Source organism: Eleutherodactylus coqui, chromosome 4 (genome assembly GCF_035609145.1).
Source record: "Eleutherodactylus coqui strain aEleCoq1 chromosome 4, aEleCoq1.hap1, whole genome shotgun sequence".
In the NCBI taxonomy this organism is placed as follows: domain Eukaryota; kingdom Metazoa; phylum Chordata; class Amphibia; order Anura; family Eleutherodactylidae; genus Eleutherodactylus; species Eleutherodactylus coqui.
The window spans coordinates 32419621-32432562 of NC_089840.1; the positions used below are offsets into that span (position 1 = coordinate 32419621).

The window sequence follows — 12942 nt, forward strand, 5'->3', positions numbered from 1 at the left end:
CGGTCATACAACTCGCAAGAAACCCCAAAACAGGCGCGTAACATAACTTTGTGTTGCCAGCCTGCAGTTAGTGTAATTTCGAAGCACAAGTAATAGTTAGAGTGCACTTTTACACATAGCACGCTTGTTGTTTACAGGATAGGTCATCAACAATAAATTGGTGGAAGTCCATCACACGGGACCCCTGCAGATCAGGTGTTTGCCAGGCCGCTGCACTCGTGTACCGAGCGGATTTCTGCAGGAAGCAGACAGCTCTGTTTTCACTGCAGTGGCCAGGCTGGGTATTGCAGGTTATATTCCCATTAAAATGGATGGAGACTTTAGCTGCAATATCAAGACTGGCCACTGCAGTGAAAACAGAGCTGTCTGCTTTCTGCAGAAATCAGCTCAGTGTCTGCAGACCTAGGGAACAGCTGATCAGAGAGGATCCTTGGTGACAGACATCCACTGATCTATTATGTGAGGATTTGCCATCAACAGTTTACAACTGGACAACCCCTTTATTACCAAGCAGCTAATGTCAGGCCAGTGATCGAATAGGCCAGGTTCATCAGCGTTATATGTGTGAAACGCTCTTTTCTAGCCAATTATTGTGTTTTCCTAGGCTTCACCCATTGCTGGTATTTAGCACACAGACTACGGCACATCATCAGACCTGTGTGACTTCACAGTTTCCTCTCAGTGTGAGATACAATATCTCATTAGCGCCTAATGTGTAAGTAATTTATAAAGTGCTAAGACCTCGCATTCCGGCCTAAATCTGGTAGAGAGGAGTAATGTGATTAATCCCGAAGATGCTGAGAAAGAACAAACTCACCAAGACTCGTTATTAGTTCTTAATGATTCTTTGGATCACTTTCAAGACGCAGCAACAAACGTTCTTCCATGATATAAAGAGTTACATGAATTGGTGATTCGTGAAGTCTATTTGGCCATGTGCACACAAACACAAAAAGTGGCAACTCCAACGTGGATCTGACACTTCATCTGTGGCAAAACTCCGAGGACGAGTCTGAGACCTGAGACCTAAAATCTGAGACCTAAAACTACAGATCTAAAAATTCTGGTCCACATCTCTCAACACAAGGGGCTGCAAAAACTTGCATTCCATCGACATCGCCCACTACACAGCTGATTGGACATTAGTCAATGAATGCATTATGTGTAAGGGTCTGTTCACATCAGCTTTCGGAGGATTTACTCTTGCCAAAAATCTTCCGGCATTGGCCGCAGCTTCACTGTAGGACCCTACCCTACAATACACAGGACTATTACCGTGTTTCCCTGAAAATAAGACCTTGTTGTATACTAATCTTTGCTCCAAGTGAGACACTAGGTCTTATTTTCAGGGTAAGTACTATAGTGACCTAGTAGGCTTGGTTCAGGTCCCTCCCGCTGCTCTCCACAGTCTTTGGCTGCTCATACATCACTTGGTACGGGATTCATAAATCCCGCCTCCGGGAAGCGATGGCTGTGATTGGTTCTTCGACCGCTGCTCAGCCAATCAATGCAGCATTGGATGAACCAATGTGATGGCTGTGATTGGTTTATCAAGTGCTGCATTGATTGGTTCTTCCACTGCTGCTCAGCCAATCAACAGCCGTCGTGTTGTAGAGGCAGTATTTAGGAATTGGCTGAGCCGCAGCCAATCACAGCCATCGCTTTGGTTTGTGCAGCATTGCATCGATTGGTTTTTCGACCGCTGCTCAGCCAATCACAAGCCATCGCTTCTTGGAGGTGGGATGTATGAATCCGGTAACCAGGAAGTGATGTTGTACGAGTGGCTGACGACTGCTGGAACAGTGCCGAACCTCTAAAGAGCAGCGGGAGGGATCTGGACCGAACCCTAGGCTAGGGCTTATTTTTGGGGGTCGGTCTTATTTTTAGGGAAACTGGGTACTAACTATTCTGTATTCTATTATACAGCTGGATAAGGTTGTGGAGAAGCACAAGGAAACCCACAAGAGGATGCTAGAGCAACTTCTAATGGTGGAGAAGTCCCAAAGGGAAACTTTGTACGACTTAGAGGATGAAAAAAGAAAACACACCGAGTACATGGAAAAGAGCGACGAGTTCACCAATCTGCTGGAGCAAGAGCGAGAAAGGTAAGAGTGCAGAGACTTCTGTCACCAAGTATTACATTGAAGAACCCCAAAGTACAGACCGCCGCTGCCACCCTGTGAAGGAGGTACGGGGACATAATTGTATTAGATTAACCGTATAAGGGACAAATAGAGATTTATGCTGCTTATGTTATATGTACTATATATTTGCTTCAGCGGAAAAGTGCCCTATTGAAGGAGTTGTGTCTACATGACAACCTGTTCCATTAGGGCCTCTTCCATTACAACGTTGTGTGATGAAAATGAAGATTTGGAATCTAATTTTGGATATTGGTGGAGTTCATGGACTCCACCAACACAATCATCTGTCATGTCTCTGTGACGGGATCCCTACCGATCAGCTGAAGAGCCCGCAGCGCTCAGGTGAGCACTGCAGCCTCTTCTCAGGCCGATGATGTGACATTCGTTGGTCATGTGACCTGAGAGCCGCTCAGTTCCATTCAAGTGAATTGGGCCGAGTTGCAATAACTGGTACAACCACTATACAATGTACGTCACTGTGCCTGGTATGGACTGAAGTAGCAGCGGTGCTCATCAAAGGTTACTGTCACTTCATTCACCTGATCAACAGGGATCCAGAGCAGTGGACTTAGATAATTAACTAAAGATGACCGCTCCTGAGGATAGGTCATCAATGGTTTACTCCAGGAAAAGCCCTTTGAGAAGATAAAGGAATATTACATTGTTACCAACCAATATTATACCTTCTATATGGTTCTACAGCAATTCTGGAGCAACTCTGTGTTGTGTTGTGCCTTTGTTACTCTTCCTGGAAATGTATGACTAAATTAAGGAATGGGCGTTACTAATGCCCTTGTCCATGCACTGAGTCTCCTATGCATAGGCAATACTAGACAGTTCAGGGATGAGCAAGCCGGAGGGCATGGCACACGGGGTAACCAGGGTTGTGCAGTTCCAGAGGGTTTGGATAATAAAGTAGTGGGTGGGCTCTGGCAAGGGGCCGGTCACAGCGCTTCCCCACATTGGGGACATATAGAGTTCTGCTTCTTGTAAAGCAGAACTAAGGATGGTTTCACATCTGCGCCGGGGATTCCTTTTTTCTGTTCCAGCCGGAGAGCAAGAAAGGGAAATCCCCGGGACCGAACAACTCCGTCTCTGAACGAAACTGCGCCAGATGGACTCCATTGACTATAATGGGGCCCGCCTGTTTTTCGCCCAGCTGCCCGGCTTTAGGCTGGAAGAAAAAGCTTATTCTTACACTATTTTCAGCCGGATTGGTGACAGAAGTGAAACCGGCCTAATCAGCGTTTTCCACACCAGCAAATCCTGCACTATGCTCAGTGTCCTCCCTTGTAGGGTATCTGCCAACTTGGAGGCTCCGGTGGTCCTTCTGCGGAACGCTGTCCGATAGTTCTGCTGGCCAGCGACCGATGCAGAGGATCTGAGGCCATCCACAAACTTCCTTTTCCTTCATGAACTACAACACGGCCGTAAGGCTACCTTCGATCTTACATAGATCTCTTACCTCTTGCCAGCCCCGAGGTAAAAAGCCCTCAAATTTATTTCGCCCGCTTTCCTTACAATGACAGTAACATACTTAATGTTTTGCAGCTTCTATGAAAAGACATAATAGCAGAACTCAAGTTCTTGATAAGCTTAAAGTCTCTTGAGAAGGGTGCAGGGGTATCCGGTTACAAAAGGGGCACCCTTTCAACAAGGGGAAGGGTAGCACCCAGTTGTCAGTGTCAGGTCCTCTCTACAATATACCTAAAACACTACTGTTTTCGTCTTACTTTACTTATATTAGATCTTTGTCAACTACTATTTTAAACACCAACATAGAAGGGGGTTCTTTACTGTAAGAGCAGCGAGACTGTGGAACTCTCTGCCTGAGGATGTGGTGATGGGGAATTCAATTAAAATGATGAGCAATACAATATTATGTTATAAGCATTAATAACTTTAGACGGGTTGTTGATCCGGGGATTTTTTCTTTTGCCAGATTGGAGTCAGGAAGGAAAATGTTTCCCCTCAAATAGGGAAAATTAGCTTCTACCTCATTGCTATTTTTTTCCCTCTGGATCAACATTGGGGGTAATAGGCTGCTCTGGATGGACAGGTGTCTTTTTTCAGACTTACTTACTATGTTACTATTGTAGTCAACACCCCACCCGTTTTTAAGATGTTCTGCCCCCCCCCCATTGCTGCTAATGATGTGTTAGTACTCTGTGATGAACGGCGCCTCCTATGTGAACAATGCCAATAACAAGGACAAGAGAAAAAAAATAAACTATAATTTGTCGATCCCTTAATGCAATTCAAAAGCTCTGGAGAACTAAAGCTTCTGCCAAGTTCTTTTCCAATTCGGTGAAGAAAAATGCAAATCAGCGCAAAACCTAAAAATGGCCGCTGACCCATAACTCACCCTGCATGACTGCACAAACATCATTAGTGTAAGTCTCCTAATTTCCCTGCGCGGCTCAGGAATGTGTAATATGAAGTGTTTCTCAGACAGGTAGTCTACGGGCCGCGGCTCTTGTAGGAAATTGCAGCGGCCGATACTGCTGAGTCATCAGCTATCACATTTATCACCCATGTGAAACAGTCCGGAATAATCATTTACAAAACTCACTCTGGGTGGGAATACACATTCATTTCGATACTCAATATTTCATTTAGGGCCTAGCAGCCATAAATCAATAAGTACAAAACCGTAAGACAACTGAAAGAAGTGGAACGTGTGGAAAAATGACCGCGTAGAAGACTATTTATTATTAGCCAGAGAATAGTAATACGTGGAAATAAATCACAGGAACAGAATTAAAGCGACCCTCTGGTTTTGGGAAAAAATTCTGTTCCCAGGACCGGAAAGGGCACATATTGCCTTGCTATGTCATTATCCACCAGTTCCGGGTCCCATTTTTGGTCATACCACAATGGCTGAGCAATCTTCAGACTACCTAATCCACACAGTGCATTGCTAGTCTTAGACTACCAATGCACTGTGTCTGCTCTCTGATTGGTCACAGCTGCACATGTGATCAGCACTGACCAATCAGAGAGCAGTGCAAGGGTGCATTAGAAAATTGTTGCCGCCATCGTGGATGGACAAAAATGGGGCCTGGCACCAATGGATAGGATGGGCAGCAGAGAACAACTGCAGGTTATATACCCCCTCCTCCTGCGCCGGAAAATTATTTGGTCCCAAAACTGGAGGGTCACTTTAATGTTTGCAGGCAGATATAGGAAAATGTCTAATGGGAACCCGTCACCAGGTATGACCATTAGAAACTAGTGGCCAAATGATGTCAGTAGGAAAGCTTTCCATGCATTATGCACCATTAACCCATCACACTTTGGAAATTAACTTTTTAAACCTCTTGCGTTGTATGCAGATTGGGCGTGAATGGTCCAATGGACAAACCCAGACCGTTCTGATCGCCCGCAATTGTCAGAGTGATCACTTCCCCCACACTTCTGAGTGACGTGGATGCATTGCCTATGTCACCCACAGGACAGTGTAGACAGTGATGTCCTGGAAGCCAAAGAGGGAATGGCGCATGCACAGAGCAGCCTGATGAGTCTGCGCACAACAGGTCAGACTCCTCTGCACATGCGCTAGTCCCATTCTGACTTTCAGGATATGGACGTCTACACTAGCCTGTAGAGGATTTGGTTCACATCAGTTAGAGGCAGAAGGGCTGGATCACAATGAAGACTGTTGGCAGCTGGAACGGCCCTGGTATGTCCAACCAACAGTTTGAACCTAATGTGCATAAGGCGTGGGAGGTTTAAAAATGTGATTTTTCAAAAGGTAGGATAGTCCTACTGACTGATAACATGCTGCCACTGGTTTATAAGGATTAAACTTGGCAACTGGCTCTTTAAATCATATAGGTACAAACAACTGACTCAGGGTCAATTCCCAGATCATGATGATTTTCCAGCATGGATAAAGCCAGTAAACAGTCCCGGTTACTGTGACCATGGGATGCAAACAATATTCTCCATCTTGGGAGCATTATGATTTCACTTGTAGTAAGGCCAAGAAAAAAAAAATATATATGATCCCTTCATAAACCCTACAATGACCCCTACAGGGAGGCCGCCCTGAAAAGAACAACCCTGCCATTTGAACATATAAAGCAGTACAAAAAAAAACAAAAGGCTTATCCAATTAACCCAAGTACTACATCCCAGACGCATTTCTACCAATGCATAACTTGGTTTCTTCAGTCGCAACATATAGCCAAAGTACGGCAAGAGAAAACCGACAGCAAAGTCATAACATGGCGGTCAGACCAGTCACAAACACGGTGATAGCAGTATCCTGAAGCCCAATATTCCATATATTGTCTACAGCAATTTCAAAAATATCTCCAACTGCATAAACATCCAGCAGAGGTAGACTCCAAGATCTGTCATGGTCTTGTTGCATCACGAGAGCCACAAGCTACACTTCAGTGGGGCTGAGTTGCAATACCGGACACAGCCCATGGACAAGAGTGGTGCCATTTTTGCTTTAAAAGTGGCCATTTGAAAAAAAAAATCTCACAAACCCCCCAAAAATTCAGAAAAAGCCACCAAAAAAAAAAAGTAAGGCAAAACTAATTAAAGAAGGTTGTGATTCCGGAGCCGAATACTAACAACCATGAAACAAGGTTTGGGATGCGCATCCGGCCACTCGGTAAACGTCTCCTTGCTGCTTCTTTATAAGGGAATGTTTTTATATTAAACCCAAAGTAAAATGCACTCCGGACTATTACGGTGAGATGATCTCAGCGCAGTATGATAGCGAGCCGCTACTGTACAAGAAAAAATGTTGATGCTGCACAGAGCTTGTAAAACATTATCGATGCATCAGTGGATGTGCGTTCTCACACCCAAATGTTCCCATCTGGAACGTATTGTTAACTAGAAGGAAATGCAGCAGATATGGCCGGTCTCCACGGCTCCTCAATCAGTTACTCGTGTCAGAGCGTTTGACTTATAAGGTCCTGGTAGTGGATGACGTGTATCGTCTATGTACAGCTAACAGACTTCAAGGGGACCTGTCAGCACTATGGAGGCCACTAGACCACCAATGTCATTAGACAGCAGGGCTTTAGCTTTCAGATGATGCCCCCGTGACAAGCGGCCGTTTCGGCATTATTAGCTCCATTTACATGGAGTGATGACAACCGATTATTTTAATGTGATGCAATCAAACTACATGCTTGCTGGGTGTAAAGCTTGCCCTGGTCAATGGTTGGGAATGAATGTTTTTGGTTCATCCATTCGATATCAGCCCGCTATAATACCAAATATACTCACAAATAAACCTAAAAAGTTATCAGATATATGGAGAAACCTTGATACAAACACAGTTCATAAAATCCTAAAGGAACCTAGGGTGAATAACCAATTAGATTACTTACCAACAACCCAGTCAAAACCATGAAGAACGTTTGGTCTTTTGACAACCTAAAGGCCCATTTACATGCAAAGACAATCTTTCAAACGATTGAAAGAGTGACAGTTTTAACGATCATTTTGTATAAAGGGTTAATGGACACGAATGTCTATTAACACTTTATCAGCTTCATTTGCATGTAAAAGGGCCTCCAGGAGCTGTTTGTGGAGCCCATTATGTGGGCTGGGCTATGCACACAGCTGCATTGTTCTCACAAGGGCTGTCGTCAGAATACAATGTAATCTTTGACTCCCATGCAGAACCCAGCGTGCGGTCTGTTATCTACTCTCCGGCTGAACAATGGATTTTAAGCTCACCTTAAAATCATCGTTGAGCCGAAGAGTGAACGAAGGCAGCGTTTACATGCAACGATTATCACTCATATGCCATCATTTGAACGAATTCTGAGCAATAAGCGTGTAAATGGGCCTTTACTTGTTTTTTTCCATAACAGTCTGATAAACTTATATTGCACTTATACGATGGCCATCTACTCAAATCTTCTCCTCACAAGTCCTGGTTAGAGAAGAGCGAGCATACTCACTAAGGACAATTAGGAGCATTGTCCTTAGCGAGTACCTGCCCGCTCGGAAGAAAAGGTTCGGCTGCCGGCGCGTGTGAGAGGTGAGTTGTGGCAGTGAGCAGGGGGGAGCGGGGGGGGGGGGGGGGAGAGAGGAAGAGAGAGATCTCCCCTCCGTTCCTCCCCGCTCTCCCCACCGAATCTTTTCTTCCGAGCGGGCAGGTACTCGCTAAGGGCAATGCTCGATCGAGTAATTGTCCTTAGCGAGTATGCTCGCTCATCTCTAGTCCTGGTTTATTAGAGAATGGGAGAAAGAATTGAACATATCTCTTTCTCAGGAGATTTTGAGGAAACTAAATGACTCCCAAGGTTCCACGAAATGTGTCCATATTCAAGAAAACTCCTATAAATGGTTGATGAGATGGTACAGAACGCCTGACTGCTTGTACAAACTAAATTTTGTGTCCTCAGATAGATGATGGAGATGTGGCATCCTTAGGGGCACCATATTACATATTAGATGGGAATGCCCACTTATACAACCCTTTTGGACTAATATAAATGAACAAATTAGTAACATTTGTTCAACTACAATTAAACTACATCCGGACTTGGTGCTTCTTTGGAGACCAACCTCCCATCTGTGTCCCTTCTGTACAAGTCTTCCCACTATGTTAATTACCGCCATATAACTATAAACTCCTTCCGATCTAATGTTGGATGCCTTCCAACCTTATGATTCAGGCCGGCTTCACAATGGCGAGAAAATCGCGCAATGTGAGTGAAGATGCAGAATTATGAAACCAATGATTTTCAATGGTTTCATTCCGATCTGCGATGTTTTCACTCACACAATGTTGCGTGAAAAAAAAAAAAAAAAAAACACAGCATGTTCCTTTTTACAATGGCCCCTTCACCCATTGTCTCTAATGGGGCCAGTAGCAGTGGGAGAATTCCGCGATCCTCTACCGCGGCTGTGAAAGCCGTGGCAGGGGATTCCTTCAGCCCTGCGGGGAATCCCTTCAGATACGGCAGGGGTGAAGGGATTCCCCGTGGGGGTGAAGGGATTCCCCGCAGTGATGCAAGGCGGATTTCAAATGAAAACACCTCGCATGCAGGGGTTTCACATGGATTGTGAGGGTGATATTGCCCTTGCCAGTGTGAAGCCGGCCTCAGCCTTCACAGCTCTGATGCCGGAAGACGTCTGGCAGGGTTTTTTATTCAACTGTGTTGGCTTTACTGCTCTGCTATTAGAACCTGCCTGATGCGTTAGCTATTATAGTACTGACTTTAGCCAGCAGACAGCGCCAGTTGTTTCTCAGCAGATAGTAAGTGGGTGGTAGCAAATTGGATTGGAGATGGTTAACAACATTTAATATGGAAGGACCCAAAACCTCCCGACCTTTCCTAATGAAAAAGATGAACTCTTACAGATGTCACTTTGAAGAGATTGGTAGCTGGCAGAATGGCACTAGGGGTTACCTTCTGTCTGGAAGCCCTGGCTTGGGTAAGCTAAAGACTCCCGTTGATCCAATAAAGCCGAATACACTGCACCTAGCAGTCATCCCTCTTACCACCTGATCTACAACTCGATCTTCCTTTATGATTAATCATGGATAGTCTTCTAGCAAGCCACCTAACTCAATCTACAGTGCGCCCCCTACAATTAAACCACTTGTCAGTCAGCACTCACAAATAAGGATGACCACTACAACGTTCTCACTATGGCTTCATGCTTGACCAACAGGTCTTACACATTGGTTTGTTTGATATCGCTATCAGTATAGATTGTTCGGGGTATTTTACCTGTTCGCTTTGGGTGGGTGGAGCGGGTCTACTCCCCATTTAGGATTTAACCAAAGTGGTTTTTTACACATGGGAGTGCAGACGGAACTACCCACTCATGTTATTTCACACACCTTTTTTCTTAATGCACCTCAATGTTAGGTTATATTTATAGAGAGCTAGAATGGTAGAGTTGGAAGAGGCCTCCAGGGTCATCGGTTCCAACCCTCCGCTCAATGCAGGATCACTAAACCATCCTAGAAAGAGGTCTGTCTAGCCTCCGCTTGAAGACCATCATTGAAGGAGAACTCACCACCTCCCGTGGCAACTTGTGCGTCATTCCCTGATGGTATATTTTGTAAACCAAAATAAATTTTGTTAATATAGTCTGTTTTTAATAGAAAAAAAAGACAAGGCCTTAACAAACCGATCTTTCTATTCCCCAATAGCGAAGGTTAAGAAACTGTTGATCTCTATTCACACACGTTTGGCTGTGTTCGCATCTGCGTTGGAGGCTCAGAGCCTTCGGCGCAAACATGTTGGACAAAGTAGAGCAGCATGCGGTGCTATTTTGTCCAGTAAAATACTGGAGGACATGCCTGTAGCCAGACAGACACCATTCTAGACTGTGGGGTTCATCTAGTGCACTCGAGTCCGGCATACGCCCGATCCAGCACTACCAGTATTTTTCACCATTCAGCTCCAAGGACAGAGCTGAACAAAGGAAAGCAGCAGTGCTGGCGTGAGCCCCGCCTCACAAGGGCGGCCAATCCTGGCGACCTTAACCGGTTTGACCAATATTTATCTGATGTGTGTGGCCGGCTTTAGATGTCTTATTTTTGGATGCAATCCCAGTTTTGCGTGCGTAGCAGGAATAGTGTGGTATCGTGTTAGCTAGAAAAATCTGCGTAGTGTTAAATACTCTTGGATAAAAAAGACAAAAAGTATTACAGAGGTGATAACCTGATTGGCTGAGAAACAAAAAATTATATATGCACGCTTTAGAGGCTTCTTTAGGCTATAGCTATAGGCTAGATTATAACTAGCCGGGTGCACATTTACCATGCGAGTTGGACCCGAGAGGCGATACTTGCATTAGACAACACATGGACACCCATAGGCTATAATGGGGCCGTGTGATGCCGGTGAATTAGTGTACCGGAGGCCTTATACCCAACACAGCAGAGACATGGGAATACATTTACATTTTAAACATACATCATAAATAGGAGGAAGAACGCAGCATTTAATAATGAGCGATAATAACTCATGGAATAGAGGCGGAGCGCCTCGGAGATCTCTTCCGGCCACCCCGCCTCCATTCAGGTTGACTGTCTGTTTAAATGGGTCAACAGTCGCTTGGTTTTTAGGAGTCTCGCTCACTTGCCTTGTTGGGTCCAATGCTTACATAGTATGTTAGGCTAAAAGAAGACTATGTCCATCCAGTTCAGCCCGTTTCCATCCCCTCTTGTTGATCCAGAGGAAGGCAAAAAAAACAAAGCAAAACAATGAGGCAGAAGCCAATTTAGCCCATTTGGGGGAAAAAATTCCTTCCCGACTCCATAATGGCAGTCAGAATAATCCCTGGATTAACGTTTGATTGTTCCTACCTGATTCCAAGGCCAAGATCAACAACCCCGCTGGTTATTTAATGTATATATCCTGTAATATCATAGCGTTCTAAAAAGACGCCTAGTCCCCTATTAAACTCTTTTATCGATTTTGACCATAATCGCTCTTTCAAGCGACTGTTGGGCCGCGTTCGGGGAACTGTAAAAGCAGACAAAAGGTTTGTGTAAAAGATAAAAGGAGGGAAAGTGATGACTTAGGACATGACCCATTAGTCTGATGAGTGTAAAGTGTCCAGAGAATCAAACATACACCCTGAGGCCACAGTGCAATGGACTAAATACACAAAGGACTTATATCTCATCACTTGGATACATCAAACCCATCAGCCTAATTGGGATGTCCTCAAATCACCACCCCTCCCTTCAACTCTTAAACAAACCTTAAAGTCCTTTTACACTCAAAGAAAATCTTTCAAGCGGACAAAAGATTAAGCAATGTATTTGCATAAAGTGTTAATGGCTTTAATGTCCATTGACACTTTAATCATCATAATTTGCATGTAAAAGGACCTTTTTCCTCAATGGGTTGTTTGCTGAGCTGGGCGAATGTTTAAACACAGGCCCAGCTGAGTAAACATGTGCTGGCAGATTCCACTGTTCTCCCTCCTGGTAAACAATGTACTTATTATGTATGCAAAGCAATACACTGTATATCCTACAATCTTTTGAAAAATGAGCGAAATGCATTCAAATGGAATGTATTTGCTCAGTCTTTCAGCAGCTGAATGATGGATTTTATGCAGAGCTAAAATCCATTGTTCAAAAGAAAAGTGCAGGATGCCCATGTTTACATGTTACGATTATCACTCATTTTCGACCTTATGGATGACTTTTGAGTGACAATCATTGCGTGTACAAGGGCCTTTAGTCCTAAGACTCTGGTTTATTGTTATGCAGATGCAGGGCTCTTCCTCCCATTTGTCATCCTGCCTTTTTTAAATGTAAATTAATCACGCTATGTCTCTGTTTTATGTATATTGGTTTTCTTAGTTATAATCTGGCTAAGGCTGATGAAGAGGCCTTAATTAGCCTTGAAGGCTTCATATATAATTTTTTGGGGGTCACTCCTATAATAATTGTTTTTTTTATACATGAGTATTTAACATTACACAAGTTACATACAAAAGACTAAATATACATTGCGCTTCATGAAGATCTACTCAAAGAAAGAGTGAAAAAAGTTCATCAGAATCTTAAATTGATGGCGTATCCTTAGAATAGGTCATCTATGTGTGAGCTGTAGAGGTTAGACCCCTGGGCGCCCCATCAGAATGAAAGGGTAGTGGTATGTGGTGGAACATTATAACTCCTTCCACTGTGGTAATGATTCATTCAGGTTGACTGTCTGTTTAAATGGGTCAACAGTTGATTGGTTTTTAGGAGTCTCGCTCACTTGCCTTGTTGGGTCTGATGTTGGAGGACCAATGTGAGGAGTCTCGTTGAGTGTGTCTACTCAACGACACTCCTCTC

General features: G+C 44.2%; 2 protein-coding genes across 3 annotated transcripts in view; one reads left to right on the forward strand and one right to left on the reverse strand.

Annotated features, from left to right (window-relative positions):
- The window catches only part of CMSS1 (cms1 ribosomal small subunit homolog), a 262721-nt gene that overhangs the window by 143000 nt on the left and 106779 nt on the right, over positions 1-12942 (reverse strand). The gene's annotated exons all lie outside the window — the stretch shown is intronic.
- LOC136624963 (filamin A-interacting protein 1-like) overlaps positions 1-12942 on the forward strand; it is a 172529-nt gene that overhangs the window by 110507 nt on the left and 49080 nt on the right. The window contains exon 4 of the mRNA XM_066598898.1: positions 1927-2105. Coding sequence (XP_066454995.1) covers positions 1927-2105 — 179 coding nt within the window. The remainder of the gene's footprint in view (positions 1-1926; positions 2106-12942) is intronic.